The 18,235-nt window shown below is 47.9% G+C and overlaps 1 protein-coding gene across 1 annotated transcript in view; it reads right to left on the bottom strand.

Moving 5' to 3' along the window:
• The window catches only part of IPPK (inositol-pentakisphosphate 2-kinase), a 62,201-nt gene that overhangs the window by 17,412 nt on the left and 26,554 nt on the right, over positions 1–18,235 (bottom strand). Inside the window, exons 7-11 of the mRNA XM_007969741.3 lie at positions 15,771–15,829; positions 13,723–13,795; positions 11,016–11,295; positions 8,171–8,321; positions 7,392–7,494 (exon numbers count right to left, since the gene is read on the bottom strand). Of these exons, the coding sequence (XP_007967932.3) occupies positions 7,392–7,494; positions 8,171–8,321; positions 11,016–11,295; positions 13,723–13,795; positions 15,771–15,829 (666 nt within the window). The remainder of the gene's footprint in view (positions 1–7,391; positions 7,495–8,170; positions 8,322–11,015; positions 11,296–13,722; positions 13,796–15,770; positions 15,830–18,235) is intronic.

Raw genomic sequence — 18,235 nt, 5'->3', positions numbered from 1 at the left:
AAAAAACCGAAATCAACCCCTTCTGTGCACCCAGAAAAAAATTAGTTTCAAAATTGTGGCAAAATATAAATATATTCAGATACAGAGGAATTTACCAAAAAACCCTTCACTAATACAGCTTCTAAAGAATATTCTTCAACAAGAGGAAGAAAAGTATAAATATCTGTAGGCCAATAAATTAGACAACTTAGATCAACTGAACACTTCCCTAAAAAGACACAAACTACCAAAATTGACTTAAAAGCAGACAATATGATTAGACTTATAACAAAGAAAATGAATTAAAAATCAAAAAACTATCCACAAAAAAAAGCCCAGACTCGCATGGCTTCACTAGTGAATTCTGTCAAATATTTAAAGAAGAATTAACACCAATCCTTCTCAACTTCTTCCAAAAAATAGAAGAGGCTGGAACACACCAACTCATTCTATGAGGCCAGTGTTACACCCTGATCCCAAAATCAAAGATACCACAAGAAAATGAAACTACACACTAAGAATATGGATGTAAGAATCCTCAATAAAATAATCAAAAACTGAATCTAGCAACATATAAGAAGGACAAGACACCATGGACCAAGTGGGATTTAGCCCAGAAATGCAAAGTTGGTTTTAACATCCAAAAATAAATTTATGTGATACACCACATTAACAGAATAAAGGACAAAAACCACATGATAATCTCAAATGATACAGAGAAGGCATCTAACAGAATCCAACATGCTTTCAGAATAAAAACACTCAGCAAATCAGGAAGAGAAGGGAACTGCTTCAGACTGATAAAGGAATTGACAAAAACAGCTAACATCATACATGCTGATGAAAGACTGAACACTGTCCCCATAAGACCAAGAACAAATCAGGGATGTCTACTCCTACTATTTTAATTCAACATTGCTCTAGTCAGGAAATTACACAAGAAAAATAAATCAAAGGCATCCAAATTGGAAAGGAAGAAGCAAAACTCTCTATTCACACATGATCTTAAATAGAGAGAATCCTTAAAACATCCATTAAAAAACTATTAGAACATACAAACTCGGCAACGATGCAGGCTACAAGATCAATATACAAAATCAAATTGTATTTCTACACCTGATTACACCTGTAATACGCAATCTGAAAATGGAATTCAGAAAACAATTCCATTTACAACAGCATTAAAAAGAAAATATTTTAGAAATGTTTAACAAAGAAGCATAAAACCTTAGTTTGACACTCTGAAAACTAAATAATAATGTCAAAAGAAAACCAAGATCTAAATAAATGGAAAAGCATCCCATGTTCATAGATCAAAAGACTTACTGCCCAAGGTGACTCAAAGATTCCCCAAGTCCCTATGAGAATCCCAGCTGGCTTCTTTGTAGAAGAAGCTGATTCTAAAATTCATATTTTTACAAGAGGCTCCAAAGAGTCAAAACAATCTTGAAAACAAAGATCAAAGTTAGAGAACTCACACTTGCCCATTTCAAAACCTACTAAAAAGCAGTAGTACTCAAGACAGGGTACTGGCATAAGTGCAGACATATAGATCAATGAAACACAACTGAGCATCCAGAAATAAACCCAGACATCTATGGTCAACTGATTTTCAAAAAGGATGTTAAGACCACTCAACGGGGAAAGAATAGTCTCCTCAACAAATGGTGCTGACCAGGTGTGGTGGCTCACAGCTGTAATCCCAGTACTCTGGGAGGCTGAGGCAGGCAGATCACCTGAGGCCAGGAGTTCAAGACAAGCCTGGCCAACATGGCAAAACCCTGTCTCTAGTAAAAATACAAAAAATTAGCCGGGCATGGTGGCGCATGCCTGTAGTCTCAGCTACTGAGGAGGCTGAGGCAGGAGAATCACTTGAGCCTGGGAGGCGGAGGTTGTTGCAATGAGTCGAGGTCGTGCCACTGCACTCCAGCCTGGGTGACAGAGAGAGACTCTGTCTCAAAAAAAACAAAGGTGAGACAACTGTATATCTACATGGAAAAGGCTGACGTTGGAGCTGGGCATTATGGTGCACACCTGTGGTCCCAGCTACGGGGGCGGTTGAGGCAGGAGGACTACTTGAGTCCAGGAGTTTGAAGCTGCAGTGAGCTAAGAACACACCACTGCACTTCAGCCTGTGTGACAGACCAAGATTCTGTCTGAAAAAAAGAAGAGTGATGTTGGACCTCTACCTGAAATCACGTACAAAATTAATTCAGAATGGATCAAACACCTAACTATAAGAGCTAAAACTATAAAACTCTTAAAAGGGAACATGGGAAATCGTCACGCCCTTAGATTTATTTAGCAATGAATTCCTAGATATGGCACCAAAAGTATGAACAACCTAAGAAAAACTAAACTGTACTTCAACAAAATTAAAAATGTTTGTATATCTAAGATATTACCAAGAAAGTAAAAAGACAACAGAATAGAGAAAATATTTGCCAATCATGTATCTGATAAGGGTCTAGTAGCCAGAATACACAAAGAATTCTCAACAAGATAAATGACACTATCAAAAAGTGGGCAAAGGGGGCTGGGCACAGTGGCTGACACCTGTAATCCCAGCACTTTGGGAGGCCAAGGTGGGTGGATCGCTTAAGCTCAGGAGTTCAAGACCAGCCTGGGCAACATGGTGAAACCTTGTCTCTAACAAAATACAAAAAATTAGCCAGGTGTGCACTATAAGTATGCACTTATAGTTAGCCCCAGCTACTCAGGAGGCTGAGATCGCACTACTGCACTTCAGCCTGGGTGACAGAGAGAGACCTATCTCAAAAAAAAAAAAAAGAAAAAAAAAGGTGGGCAAAGGATCTGAATAGACATTTCTCTGAAAAAGATCTATAAGTGGGCAACAAGCACATGAAAAGATGCTCTTAGTCTTCAGGGAAATGCAAATCAAAACTACAAGATACCACTGCCCACCCTCGAGAACAGCTAAAATCAAAAGGACAGGTAATAACAAGCGTTATTGAGTGTTGCTGAAGATGTGAAAAAAATAAACACACCTTTATACACTGCTGGTGGGAAGATCGAACCATACAGCAATTTTGGAAGTCTGCCCAGGTCCTCAAAAGTTTAGACATAAAAGTGCCACTGGACCTAGCAATTCCACTCCTAGGCATATTACCTCAGAAAAGTGAAAACGCACGTCCATGCAAAAAAACCTGTACCCAAATATTGATAGCAGCATTGAGGATAATAGCCAAAAAGCAAAAACAGCCCAAATGTCCATCAATGGATGAATGGATATGTCCACCCCATGGACTATTACTGAGCCATGGAAAGGAATGAAGTACTGATGATGCTACAACATGGATGAACCTTGAAGACATCAGGCTAAGTGAAAGAAGCCACAACAATCACACATTCAGTGACTCTGTTTATAGGCAATATTTGGAAGAGACAAGTCTACAGAAAGCAGACAGGTGGTTGTTTAGGGCTGGGGATCATGGGGGAGACAATAGGATGATGGCTAAAGGATACAGGGTTTTTACTGAAGTGATAAAAATCTAAAATCCACTGTGCTGATGGTTGCACTTATCTTTCAATACAGTGAAACCACTGCACTGAACACTTTAAGTGGGTAAACTGTATAGTATATAAATTACATCTCAATAAAGTTACAGAAAAAAAGGAAAATGGAGAAAGATCTAAGCTCCAAGAATGTTAGGCAGTGATAGGGAAAACCACATGGATAAATCTAAAAAAAAATCTGTATAAAATAATACCCTAAATTATGACTTAAAAAAAAAACCCAAGACAAACAGAATATAAAACAATACTGCACATAAGTTTGGAGAGATAACTGGAATTAAGTGTCCCAAGTCCTTATATTGTGTGGGCACTCGGAGTATGAAATAACTGATTAGACTTTAAATATGCAGGATCAAACGGGACAAGACACCAAAAAAGGGAAACAGGACTAACTTCCAAATACATAGAGCAAAAAATGGGAATAGAAAAACTAATAAGCAAAAGTACACAGAGGTCAGAAAACTATGGGCTGGGGGCCAAATGCAGCCCACCACCTCCTGTTTTTGTTTTCCTGGAACTCAGCCCCACTCATGTTTTCTCCATGGATCCTTGTGAGCTACAGTGGCAAGGCCGGGTACCTGCAACAGGGACCAGACATTACAAATGTCTGCTGACCCCTGCTACCAGATACTACACAACAGACAAAAGCAAGAGTTATTGGGGGCTTCAGTCTCCTGAGCATTGAAATGAAGACAATATTCCCTCTTTTCTTCAGAGGTATATGGTTTTTTTTTTTTTTTTTTTTTTTTTTGAGATGGACTCTCGCTCTGTTGCCCAGGCTGGAGTGCAGAGGCGCAATCTTGGCTCACTGCAGCCTCCGCCTCCCAGGTTCAAGCAATTCTTCTGCCTCAGCCTCCTGAGTAGCTGGAACTACAGGCGTGCACCACCACGCCTGGCTAATTTTTGTATTTTTAGTAGAGACAGAGTTTTGCCATGTTGACCAGGCTGGTCTCAACTGATCCACCTGCCTCAGCCTCCCACAGTGTTGGGATTACAGGCGTAAGCTGCCGCGCCCAGCCTACAGGGTTCAATTCGATAAACAATATGAGTGCAAGAACTTTTGTGTAGGAAGGAATGTCCTCAGCCTACTCCCCAGCTTCAGCTTCACAATTACCCTCTTCAGGTTCAATTACCAGAAGCTAACTTCCTACCAGAGAAAAAGCAGGCCCTTCTATGACAGCACGGGAAGTCCTCAAGCCACGCTTCTCCCACAAGTAACATCTTGCAAAACTACAATATCACAGCACGGTGAGTGAGGCCGATACAATCCACAATCTTATTCAGCTATCTCGGGTTTTACATACATGCAAGTGTGTATGTGTGAGAGTGTGTGTGTGATCACACGTAGGTTCATGCAGCCACCATCACAGTCAAGATACAGAACAGTTTGGTCACCACAAGGATCCCCTGGTTTGACCTTTTATAACCACATCTACCTCCCTTGCTCCTCCTTGCCAACCCCTGGCAACTACTCATCTTTGTCATTCAAGGATGTTATACACACAGAATCATTCATTGTGACCTCTGGGGATTGGTTTTTGTCACCAACAAAGTCCCCTAGAGATCCACTTGGGCTGTTTAGCAAGAGTCCGTTCCTTTTTGGTGCTGAGCAGAGTTCTGTGGTATGAATGCACAGTCTGTCTGACCCGCTGGAGGTCACTGTGGAAAGACACAGGGGCGGTTTCCAGTTTTTAGCTGTTACAAAGAGAGCTGCTGTGAACATTTCCGTACAGGTTTTTTGGTGAGTGTCAGTCTTCATTTCTCTGGGATAAATGCCCAGGAGCACAAGTACAGGGTGGTTGCATGTTTAGTGCGTAGGAACCTTCCAAACTGTTTTCCAGAATGACTGTGTCCTTTTCCATCCCCATCAGCAACAGATGAGAGATCCAGTTTCTCTGCACCTGTTGGTGTTGTTTCAATGCCTTCATTTTAGCCATTCTGTTAGTTAAGTGATGGTTGCTTTAGCTGCTTATAAGACTACATTTACATATAAGGTTAAAAGATTAAAGTAAAATTAAAAAGTAAACCATACTTATTGTGTGGAAAACTGAAAAATACAGAAATACATAAAAAAGGAAATAAAGTCCTGTTTCTTCTCTTGGGAAAAACCCGTCATGCTGCTGTTTATACCTAAATCAACGCACCCAAGTGGCAGGCAGCACGAGGCAGGTGCCCTGCTTTCTTCTCACTTGGAACCCTCCTCACCAGGATGACAATTCTGCCCTGGGCCTCTGCTAACATCCCTGTGGCCCTTCGCGTCAGAGGCTCACCTGAGGCTCTACCAGACATCCTCAGTCCTCCTCAAAACACTGACAGCTGCAGCCCCACTAAAGAAAGCACTGAGGACCCTTTCCCAAGTGTGAGTCACGGACACGTCAATGGGACAGGGGAAGTGGGTCCCAGGGCTCCAGGCAGCGGCACACGCAGGGAGGAGCACCGGCTCGCTCCAGAACAGGTTTCCTCACTGCTTATTGTCCTGTAAAGGCTTTGGCAGCCTAGTACAGCCTATGGGCCTCTCTCAGAATAACATTTTTTTGAGATGGAGTCTCGCTCTGTCACCCAGGCTAGAATGCAGTGGTGCAATCTCGGTTCACTATAACCTCTGCCTCCCAGGTTCAAGTGATTCTCCTGCCTCAGCCTCCCAAGTAGTTGGGACTACAGGCGCCCACCACCATGCCCGCTTAATTTTTTGGTATTTTTAGTAGAGACGAGGTTTGCCTGTGTTAGCCAGGATGGTCTCGATCTCCTGACCTCTTGATCTACCCACCTTGGCCTCCCAAAGTGCTGGGATTACAAGCGTGAGCCACCACGCCCACCCCAGGATAACATTTTTGAACGTGTAATATAAAATACAGGTGGCAAAAATGTAAAATACCAAATTTTTTTTTTTTTTTTTGAGACAGGGGCTTGCTCTGTCCCCCAGGCTGGAGCACAGCAGTATGATCACAGTTCCCTGCAGCCTTGACTGCATCCTCCTACCTCGGCCTCCCAAGTAGCTGGGACTCTAAGCACATGCCACTATGTCCGGCTAATTTTTGTATTTTTCTTTTGCAGAGATGGGCGTCTCACTATGTTAACCAGGCTGGCTTCCAACTTCTGGTTTTAAGTAATTCTCCCACCTCAGCTTCCCAAAGTGCTGAGCCAAAATATTTTTAAAAACAAATGTATTCCATACTAATATGCAACATTTCATGCAGTGATGAATAAACCACATCTCGAAGTGTCTGCAGCTACAGTGTGAGACGGAAAGTCTGGTTTTTTATTCTCTTAGTGGCAAAGTCCTGGGTCCTGATGAACCCACAGGCTCACTGCCACCTTCGTAATGGAAAGAAATGCTAAATTCCAGGTACAGCTTAGTGAAAATGAAGATGCCATTTTTTCCCTGTCCAAGCTCATGGAGCTCTGAATTTCACAGACTCAGGAAGTGCAGGGCCAGTCCTCTTCCCTAAGAGACCGCTGCAGGCTGTCCCTTGGCCTCGCTTCTAAGGGAAAGAAGCTGCCCGCATCCAGCCGGGGCAGGGCAGAGACACAGGTGGGGTCCCAGGGCCCTGGCGAGGGCCCTGCAGCAAGGGATGGTTGGCAGAGAGCCTGTTACGGGCTGCTGAGAAGGCCTGCAGATGGACGGCAGATTGGCCGCCCCTGTGGCCTGATCCCACCAGGAACGGGCCAGGGCAGAATTCAACCAAGGGAAATTCCCCTTAAAACCTAAATGTACCACCACCTGTCCCGGTTCATCTGGGAGAAACTTCAGCCCCTTTTTTTATATCCCAGGTTTTCTGCTTTAAACCTCAGGGGTAGGTAATGGAAAAAAAAAAAAAAAATTAGTGCTAAGAATCTAAGCAACACACAACAAGTTTTTGGATGGGTCTGCCAACCTTCGTTAACGCAAAGGCCACTGTCCCGTCATCCTCGGTGGAAAGGTCAAGCAGCTTCTGGTAAAATGCTTCATCATAAGGCCCATCTATTTGTAAGGTTTTTCTGAAGAAGAAAACACAATAAAAACAGGATGACAACGCCGCACAGAGGTTGTTTCTTAAACTGCTAACACAGTCTACAAAGCCCAGCACCACTAAACATCACACATTTTGTTTTGAAAAACACCTAACAGATCTATCTCCCTCATGTTAAACATCAAGGTTTTAAACAGAACTTAGCAAGACCAGAACCAGGGAGCCTTGAAGCTGAGCCTTCTCCTGTTCATGACAAGTAGCATCCTGAGTCAGAGACACAAGTGAATTCCAGCGAGGAAGGAAGAGGATCCTGGCCCCGACTGGACACCGCGGGTGTGGACCCCAGTGACTGGCACCGAAAGCCCAGGACAGAGGCTCGGCTGACACAGAAGGGCCTGCAGGATGTGGCTCAGCCGTGGAGCAACACTGCCCTCTGCAGGCTCGTCCCCAACCTGGGGTTTCGAATTAGCAGGCTCACAGATGAGCTTTCTTCTCCAGAAAGCGGTAAGTGACCCTGTTCCTCCTTCACCAGGCACTACATTCCAGAGCCAGGCCTCGGCGCCGGGGAGCAGAGGACTGGGGCGGGGAGTGGCTGGCGTGCTTCGTCCTCCTGGGAAGCTGTGCCCTGGGAGGCACATTCTTACCCTGCCCACCCCCACAGTCTCCTCTCAGGGCTGCCCAAGACGGGGACCGCCCGACCTCACCTCTCCTCAGGAAACTCTTCTAGGTATCGCTCAACCCGGTTGTACAGAGGGTAGAGGCCCTCGATGTCCAGCAGGTCCAACATCTGCACCTGGAGGGTTTTGTACAGAAGACAGCCCTTCGGTAACCCCGAGCGCTCTGGGGTGTTTTTTCCTACCGAGAACATCAGGGGAAAACGAGAGCACGTTGATTATCAAAGAACGTGGAGGGAGACACAGGCCGGCGCAGACCGCAGGGCTCATCCTGGGCTCCGCCATACGGGCATCGCCACAGGCAAGGACTGGACCCTGGACTGGCGCTAAGGACAGATAAGATGACGCTCCCGCCTCACAGAGCTGCTGGAGCTGGAGCGAGCCTGGACCACACTGGATGCACCAGGCCAAGCACAAAGGAGAGAGCAAGAAACGCACACGTCCTGCCTGGTGGCTCTCCTCTCCCAACACAACTCTCAGAATGTCTTTTAGATTCTACCACAGCAGCCCTGGAAGTCACTTTATGATCTAAGTTTAGATATAATCCTCATGTTAAGTCAGGACACAAAATTTCTTTTCTTTTTTTTGGAGACAGAGTCTTACTCTCTGTGGCCCAGCCTGGAGTGCAGTGGCGCGATCCTGACCCACTGCAACTGCAAGGCAGGGAATTTCTAAAGATCCTGCTGACATCCTAAATCTGCAAGACCACTACAGGAGGACAACCCCAGGACGCTGTCTGCAGAGTCCAGAGCCACGAGCCCACAGTGAGAGGCAGGGAAGACCTGGGCTGGCGACAGGCGCAAGCTCAGAACCAGCCACAGAGAGCCACAGACAGGGGTCAAAGCCACTGACAAGGACCTGTTATATCGTAGGACAGAAGCAGAAACAAAACTCCACTTGCCACTCACAGTTGTTCGGCACCTGTGCTGTACAAGGTGCCAAGTGAGCTTGGGAGGTACCAAGTCCCAGATCATCTCCTCCCACTGAAGGGAGCAACCATCTCCCACAAAGAACCAAACTACAGGCAAAGACACAGTAAGAAAGGTGTCCGTGCAGGGGGAAAACTGTAGTCACCTGCAGATGTCAGTAGGACCCGACACGAAAATGCCAACGTGCAGGAGAACGGGAGTAAAAGCTCACATGCCCAACTAGAGGGGATTTGTTAAAATTACAGCAGATCCATACATGGTCACTAAAAGTTGAATAAAATGCATGTGATCACCAGGCGCTGTGGCTTACGCCTGTAATCCCAGCTCTCTGGGAGGCCAAGGCCGGCAGATTGCTCAAGTCCAGGAGTTCGAGACCAGCCTGGGCAATATGGAGAAACCCCATCGCTACAAAAAAAAAACCAAAAAAACAAAAATTAGCTAGACGTGGTCGTGCGTGTCTATAGTCTCAGCTACTCAGAAGGCTGAGGCAGGAGGATCACTTGAGCCCAGGAGGTGGAGGATGCAGTAAGCCAAGTTCACACCACTGCACTCCAGCCTGGGCAACAAAATCTTGTCTTTAAAAAAATAATAATAAAAAAAGAACATACATATGTGGTGATACAGATACAGATTTATGCTAATTAAGTAAAGAAAGGTTACAAAATGACATGTAGAGTATGATCTTATTGTTTTAAACTGCACATCCCAGCAGCTGGGGCCCAGCTCCACTCCCTTCTGTCTGTGTCCATGTCCAAAAAGGTCTGCAGGAGCCCTGGGGTGCTGTGGGCGCCTCCTGTTGGTGCCCCCAGACCACCTCAGCAACTGGTGCCATCTGTCGTTCCAGACACAGTCTGCTTCCTTAAAAGCAGTTATGTGCCCAGATTATAGGCATAATTTTAAAAAATTTTCTGAAATGATCAGGAATCACTTTTATAACAAGAAAAAAAAAAACCCACAAAGTTCATTTGTAATAAGAAAACATGGTGGCTCATGCCTGTAATCCCAGCACTTTGGGAGTCCAAGGCAGGCAGATCGCTTGAGGTCAGGAGTTTGAGACCAGCCTGGCCAATAAGGCGAAACTGTCTTTACTAAAAATACAAACATTAGGTGTGACAGTGCACACCTGTCTGTACTCGGGAGGCTGAGGCAGGAGAATTGCCTGAACCTAGGAGGCGGAGGTTGCAGTGAACCGAGATCACACAACTGCACTCTGGCCTGGGTAAATACAGTAAGATCCTGTCTTAAAAAAACAAAAGAAAAACTTGGCACAGATAGCAGAGAAGAAGGCAGGGCTTAGGCTGTGGGTGGGTTTCCGGTTGCACACAAGCAGGACTGCTGTCTTCAAACTATCTCAGGCTCCCAGAGACCATGGGGTCTCCAAGGGCTGCCAAGAATCACAGGCAGCGTCAGCTCATGAGACGTCACGACACGCAGCAGCGGCCAGGGCCCGGCTCCTGTCTGCAAGAAAGGTGTCCTGCAGTCCAAAGTCCCCACGGGTCTATGTCTTCACCCCAGACTTGTGAAGACACCCCATTGTGGTAGGACCCAGCCCTGAAGGATTTCTGTGCCTCAATTCTCCCCATCTAAGGAACAAGCCAAGGAAAACCTGTCCCCAGGGTTGCAATGAGGCTCCAACAGGATAGAAAACATGGTTGAAAACATTCAACAAACCAGAGAGGACCACAACATATGGATGATATTCTAGAGGGAAATCCTACGGCCCAAATGTGTCCTGCTATTTACAGATACAGATAAAAGGCAAGAAAGGGAGTCTGCATCTGGGGGTGAGAGGCGGCGAAGCTCGGTGCTGGGAGCCCTGGTGTAACCAGGTGGCATCCCCCAGATCCCCCAGGAGGCTCTGCTGACCGCCTGGCCACCCATGGAGACTGCAGAGTCCCAAGGCCCCTGTGGCCCCCACCGCCTACCTGGGGAAGGCTGGGCCCTACCTTGGCAGCGAAGGCTCCTGCTGAAAGGGCTGGCTTCACAGACTCGCGGGCCTTGGGGCCCGAGCCCCAGTCTTAGGGTGCCTGCCCGGCCCTTGTCCGAGCCGCTCAGCAGCACCCGTGTGATCACGTGCACCAGCTCCCTGATCACAGCCCTTGTGCAGTGGGGCCCACTGGCCAGGCCGTTAGAAGGGAAGAAGAACGGCTTCAGGTGGTGTGCAAGCTCACTCCAGTCAGCCACAGGGCTCCGGGCATCTTTGCAGCCATAAATCAGCTCACCATTCTTCAGGCAGGGAAAAGAGAGAGGGAAACGTCAAACCACCAAGCTTGTAGGAAAAGAACTCAGTCCCCACCACCAGCAGGCCAGGCAGTGGGTGAAAAGCCAAGGGCCCTGACGCTGTCGACCCAGTCTGGGGCCACTGCATACTCCGGCTCCTCCAGGGAAATCCACCCTCACAGGCTGTGCTATCAACCAAGCACCAAACGTCAAGACATGAAAAGGAAGGAAAGTTTCAAAAACTAAAGAGCAGTGCCCTGGCCTGACCACCGCCCCCCAGACAATGATCCACAGTACCTTCAGAAGCCGAGAGCAAATGCTCACCACAAGTGACAAACTCCCAAAGCCACCAGCCCAGTTACTCAAGAACTTGAGGGCCTTGGCTCTGGCCCTGAGCAGACAAACATGAGGACAGCCGTCAGCACCAGCACCGCAAACGAGTGTGTCCTGGGGTTCAGGCCACGCCCAGGGTGACCCCAGTGCTGGTTGGTACAGCTGAGCCAGATGGTGGGAGAAGCTGCTGGCATTTGCTGGCTTAAATCAAGACCAGCAAAGAAACTCCTTACAACATCATCAACATTCAGGTTCACACGTTCCCAGTGTACAGGCAGTGACATCTGCTGCCATGCCTGGGGGTGTCAACACACGACTCATGGGGGTCTGGGTGGTGCCCAGGAGAAAGGCCCCTGACAGCGGCCAACCCCAGGAAAGTACCAACTCTTTAAACCTGATTTATTTATTTAATTATGTATTTATTTATGTATTTTTAAAACAATTTTTTAATGTTTTTGAGACAAGGTCTCACCCTGTTGCCCAGGCTAGAGTGCAGTGAGCAATCAAAGCTCACTACAGCCTTCAACTCCCAGGCTCAAGTAATCCTCCCACCTCAGACTCCTAAGTAGCTGGGAACACAGGTGCAAACCACCACGCCCAGCTAATTTTTTGATTTTTTTGTAGAGACAGGGTTTTGCTATGTTACCCAGGCTGGTCTTGAACTTCTGGCCTCAGCAATCCGTCTACCTCAGTCTCCCAAAATGCTGGGATTACAGGTGTGAGCCACCACACCTGGTCCACACCTGGAACTTCAGAGCTTTCAGGGTTTTCTGCCTTGCTGGCTTTTAATACTGAACTGGACGAGATCGGCGGGAGAGCTAATGAAACACACAGTAGGTAACATGCCTTGGCGGCGTGACGTGTTATCTTAAATCATTCTGCATCCCTTCTCTTAATCCATCCCCTTTTCAACTCTTTTGAAACAATCCTAATCCTCGGGACTTTTCCATGCTGATTTTAACAGAAGCAGCAGACAGCCAGAGTTCCAGAGACCTTAGGTGCAGGTGACATGGGGTTAGAAAAGGGTCCACCTGGGATAACATGCCAGCCTTATGATAGGCTTCAAACAAATCCCTGATGAAACAGAATGTATCTTCAGGGTTTAAATATCGCGTTTATAAAAATAAATTATATAAACATGAAATAAAAGCTACTGTGAAATATGTCATCCTTTCCTGGATTTGGGAAGGTGGAGGCAGACGGGGAATGAAGCCGATTCACTTGCCCAGCAGCCAGCACCATGGGTTTCCAACCAAGACCTGGAGAGGCAGGTCAAGAGCAGGCCCCACCTGCCCAGCGCTGAGAGGCAGCCAGTCAGGCAGCAGGATGCCAGCCACATGCAGCAGCAAGGAGAGGGGCCAGGGCTTCCAGTTCACCAGTCACCTCATCCAGACCACGGCACATAGGAAGCCGACAGGCCCACGCTCGATAGCCCTGCCTCCTCTGAAGGATCCACCTGCGATGGCTGTCAGCTCCTGCAGGGAGTCCAGGACCCTGTCCCCAGGTGTCACTTATGTGTGATCATGAGGCTACAACTGGGACTGAGGTGATGACAAGGGGGACCCCAGAGGATACATGTCCAACATGGGCCGGGCACTCTGACTGCCACCCAGGCCTGCCCTGCCCTACATCTCATCCCCTCCCTCCCCAACAGCCTGTCCTCTGCAGATGCCCCAATCCTGCCTGGCCCCACCCCCACCTCCTCTCCCTTAGACACCACTGCCAGCAGCAGGCCAGATGACGCCAGCCCAGATAGTGCCAGAGTCATCCTCACCCACGGTTCACCCATTTGCTCATCAGGGGAGACCAAGGCCCACCCCGCAATTGTTGGGGCTTTGGTCAAGCACCGCGGGGTCATGGACAACCCAGGGTCACTCAGATGCTGTGCTTGTGGAATCGTGCTCAGAAAAAGGTCAGGGAAAGACAGGTCTGGAACTGGAAGGTCCCAGGTGATGGGTGAACCAGTCAGGGTATGAGGACCCCAAAGGGGATGTCCAGCACACACGACGTGCAGCCCAGCCCAACACCCTCATCTGTGAGGTCACTTGAACCTTCGCCGGCCCCACCCTGAAACCACCGTAGAATCAAAGCAGCTCTTACCTTAAATATCTTCAAGTTGTTCTGTGCCTCCTGCAGCAAACTCTTCAAGGCAAAGTGCATTCTCTGTTTGTTTCTAAAAGGGAAAAGTGTTAACATGCTTTAAAAGCAGCTGGAACTGACCTGTCCCTGCACACACACCTGCTTGTGGCTCAGAGGACATGCCAGGTATTTTCCTAGGGGCCGCTGGGAAACCCAGGGTCCAGCTGGGTCCACACAGTGACATTCTCCCCTCACTACAGCCCCACCATGGGCTCCCTCCCCGGACGGTCACAGACACAGCTCCACAGCCTGACACGTGCTCACTAGAGATGTGGGGGTTGGCCCTGACCCCAGGCCTTCGGGAGATGTGAGGGACCCAACTGAGGCACGGGAGTGGGAACCCCACCAGCCGCACCACAGCCTGACCCGAGAGGGGTTACGGGCTGCTCTGCCTCCCTTGTTCCTCCTGCCGCAACTTCCAAAGGCTCAGGGGCGGCAGGAGACCTGTGACGGGCCATGAAGGGAGTGCCAGGAGCCAGCGAGAGGCTAGAGCCCCAGGGAGCCCTTGCCCTGCAAGCAAGGAGCTGCACGGCTGGCCTCCTCCCCCACCCCCACAGGGGAACCTCTGGAGGCCAAGCTGCCCATGCGAGCACGCGAGCCTGACCCTGCCAGTGGGGACAGCCCACGAGCATGCATTCAGAAAGGCTCCCAGTATCCACGCGCTCTCTAGCTGACTCCTAAAAGCCTGCATTCTACAACATTCCAGAGAGGGTTCCCTACTTATGTTCTGACACATGAATAAATTCTCAACAATGAATCTTTATTACTGAATGCTTCACAATTCACAGCCTTTAGGTGCACAGGGAAATCTACATGGGACCTACACGTGAGCGCACCGCCAGCCTCGCTGAAGCCTTGGAGCGAGCGGTGTTGGTGCCACCTTCTGAACGAGCATTCCCAATGTTTGTGAACTTTTTAACTTCCAAAGACAACTCCGTGTTCAATCTTTGTTCCAGGAAGTTTGCAAGGGCATCTAACCAAAAGCACTGACATGGCGACCAGGCGCGCACGCAAAGGCAGTGCTGAGCACTGACAAGGGCAGGGGCACAAAATGAATGGCTGGAGGGCAGCGGGGGAGGAAAGAGGAAAGAAACTCACGCAGCGGAGTAAGAAAACCTGGACTCACCAGAACAGCTCTGCAGTAACGGGGGTCCCAGGGAGGGAAAGGAGATTGGAAAGAGGAGCTGTGCTGATCAAAAAGGACAGCAAAGGCTCACAAATCTACATCGCCCTGTGGCCAGGGACTCTGTCCTGGGGGTGTGACGGGGGGTGCCTGAATCGGGGCAGGGCACTGCCATGAGTCCCAGGTCCCACCTCCCTCCACTTGCTCCCACCCTCAGCCCTGCCTGCTCCCTCTGCTGCCCCTTCGGCCCCAGGGCCTGCTCGCCAGGCCCCCAGGCCCCGCTGCAGACTGACCTTCCCCAGCTCCCAGCCACTACCACCTTCCTGACCACAAAGGCTCTGGCAGGACCGGACTCTGAGCTGACCCAGGAAAGTAGTGTGCAGGATGCACAGCAAAGCTCTGAAGGCCGGGGAGCGTGGAGGCAGCGCCAAAGTGGTCAGCAGAGCCCAGGCACCTGGTCGGCGGCTGCAAGCAGGCCCTGCCGGGGCAGAAATGGCCACCACAGCAGCAGACTTTTTAATATCCACAGAGGAGGCAGAGATCCACAGTACAAACAACCAAACTATGAAGGCCAAGACTGAGGCCTGGAGGTCAAGGCTGAGCACCAGTTGATTTCTGACTTAAGTAGAAGACAGATCTGGTCACAATTCGGATGAGGGAACAACCAAAAGTGAGCAAGCACCTCAAACTGTGAGCACAGAGACAAGGCGCGGAGCACAAAGCCCCAAGCGTCTACAGCGCTGATGGCAAAAGAGAGCCCTGAAGACAGAACATGGCCCTCCCCTGCTTCCTACCTCATGAAACACCCCCCACCAGGCACTGGCCCTCGCCCCACTCATCTCCAGGGAACGTGACACAAGGGGGCAAAGGAGAAGCGTTCTCTTACCCTGAGTAGAGATCAAGGGGACAGTATCTGCTGATCTGCCTCCACTTCCCAGTGGCTACCTGTGAAAACACCAACAGGAGGGCATGAGGTGACTGGCGCTGGTGACTGCACTGTGCCAGCTGAACACAGAACAGCATCAGTGATGAAGACAATGAAGACGAGCTGCAGCCTTGCCCCAGAAAAGGTGCCACCACCTTTGCAGGTGCACATCGCTAAGTGGGGGAGGGAGCCACTTGACTTCCATTCAAAGAAACCTTGGCCCCATCTGTGAGATGTGATGTGGCGTGGCCGCCAGGCCAGCCCTTCACAGGAGCAGGGAAGACAGCAGCAAACACCTTCAAATTACATGGCTAAATTTTGGTAATGAGAGTAACAAACCTTCAGAAGTTATAATATCCAGTAAAATATCCAGGGAAGGTGTCCTTAACAAGAAATTTCATGTTGCCAGTAGGAAGATAAGTTGGCATAACATTTTGAAAGGCAACTTGCTGGTATCCACCAAACTTTAAAATGTTTATGTTCCCTGACTCAGCAAATCTACAAGGAACCTAGAAGAACTAGCACAGGGCAAAAAGGTACAGACAAGAATGTCCACTGCAGCCTTACTGCCAACAGCAAACCCTGAAACCAAGAGAGACACTCATCAGTAGGGAAATGACTAAATAAATCACAGCCCATCCACCAGTGGGGCCAGCACACAGCAAGCAATTTATTGAATGAAGAAATGCATAAATGATATGCAGCCACTACCAGAAAGAGGTAGAGTTAAAAGTCACCAAAATTTATTCAAAGGAAAAAAGCAACTGGCAGAACAATGGATACAGTGTAATGTCAATTTTGTTTTTAAAAAAAAAAAAAAAAAAAAGCTTATGTGCAAATATCCATGCATATATCCAAATATGCACTGAAAAAGTCCTAAAGAATCTATCACAATCCTCAAGGATTAAGTGAAAAAAGCAATTAGAAAAAGTACATATGGCATGATCCCATTTTTGCTTTGTAAGAGTGTGTGTGTGCACGTACAGGCATGTAAACATTAGAACATGTGGACAGACATCACTTCATTTCCACCTGAATTACACGCATATTTTTGTGGGCACAGGAAGAAGTCTGGAAAGATAGGCAAATATATCTGACGAGTTACCTGGGAAGGCAGGTAATCCAATTCATGCCATGTCATATGTTACCAGTTATATGAGCAGGTAGTGCTTTATAGTAAAAAGTATTTCTTAAACATCTGTCACATATGTTGAAAGTGAATGGTGATCATGAAAATCGCATCCTAAGGGGCATGGCTCACAGACTGTCTTTCCCCTAAGAGCTCAGATAGTAATCACACCACAAAGAAAAGAAAGGGTGATGTTGGTGAAATAGTGGAGCAATGACCTCCAGAAATTCTCTCCTCTGTAAAGGCAATCAGAAAACCGGTTTAAAAAAAAAAAAAGTCAGAATCAAAAATTTTTGAACTCTGGAAATCGCCCATAGACTTGCAACAATCCAGGACACATTTATTCAAGAAAAACAGCTAAATCTAAGCAAGATCAGTGAGCTTGTTGGCACTTTAAATGCCCTATTCCCATCCCCGTATCTCTAGCTCCAAGGGAACCTTGAAAACCAACAGCCACAATCACAGTGAAAACCAGCTGCCCAACAGCCACAGAGGGCGCAGATGAGGGCAGGACATCTCCAAAGCCTCGTTCTCTGACAATCACTATTTGACCTGTCTCTGGATTCCTGGAAAGATCACACTTGCAAGGCTGTCTTCACTGACCTGGCTCAGAACTCACCCGTGCAGGAGGCCTTTTAACCGCCGGCATGTGTTGAAAACATTTAGAGGCAATTGTTTAACTTCATGGTTTCCTTGGAAGGTGAATAAAAGGGCAAACAATAGGCTAACCAAAGCCAAAAAGAAAAAGCTGAGTAACAAGATGTACACAGAGACTCTGAAAGCTCCAACATACACCTAGGAATCTAGAAAGTCATGCAAAGACCCAGAAAAGAACTGAGAAGGCCCTAAGCTCTCACGTGAGCTGATCTGAGGCTCCATGGAAGTGAAGGGCAAAGGCAAAGTTATCAAACACCCTAGTGAGTACTGAGTGGGCCCAAGACACAAACAGAGCCCCGCAGCAAAGACTAGGAGACTTCCTCATTCTGGAATGCCTGCCAGTTAAGAAAACATCTACGGACCCACTAACTGCCCACTAAGCTAACTGAGCAGACTTTACTGGCCACATATGACGACGAATACAGACTTCACAAACTTAGTGCAGAGAAGTCCCTAAACAAACAGTAACAACTACAAGAAGCAGCAATAAAAAATCCTGGAGAGGGAGTAGAATCTAATTCCAGAGGGGCTATATTATATTATTTGAAATGCCCACTTTCAACCTATCATCACAAAAGACGCAAAGAAACAAGAAAGTACTGCCCATATACAAGAAAAAAGACAATCACGAGGCTGCCCC

This window comes from Chlorocebus sabaeus, chromosome 12, assembly GCF_047675955.1.
Source record: "Chlorocebus sabaeus isolate Y175 chromosome 12, mChlSab1.0.hap1, whole genome shotgun sequence".
Taxonomy (NCBI): Eukaryota; Metazoa; Chordata; class Mammalia; order Primates; family Cercopithecidae; genus Chlorocebus; species Chlorocebus sabaeus.
This window is presented reverse-complemented; position numbering and strand designations above follow the sequence as displayed.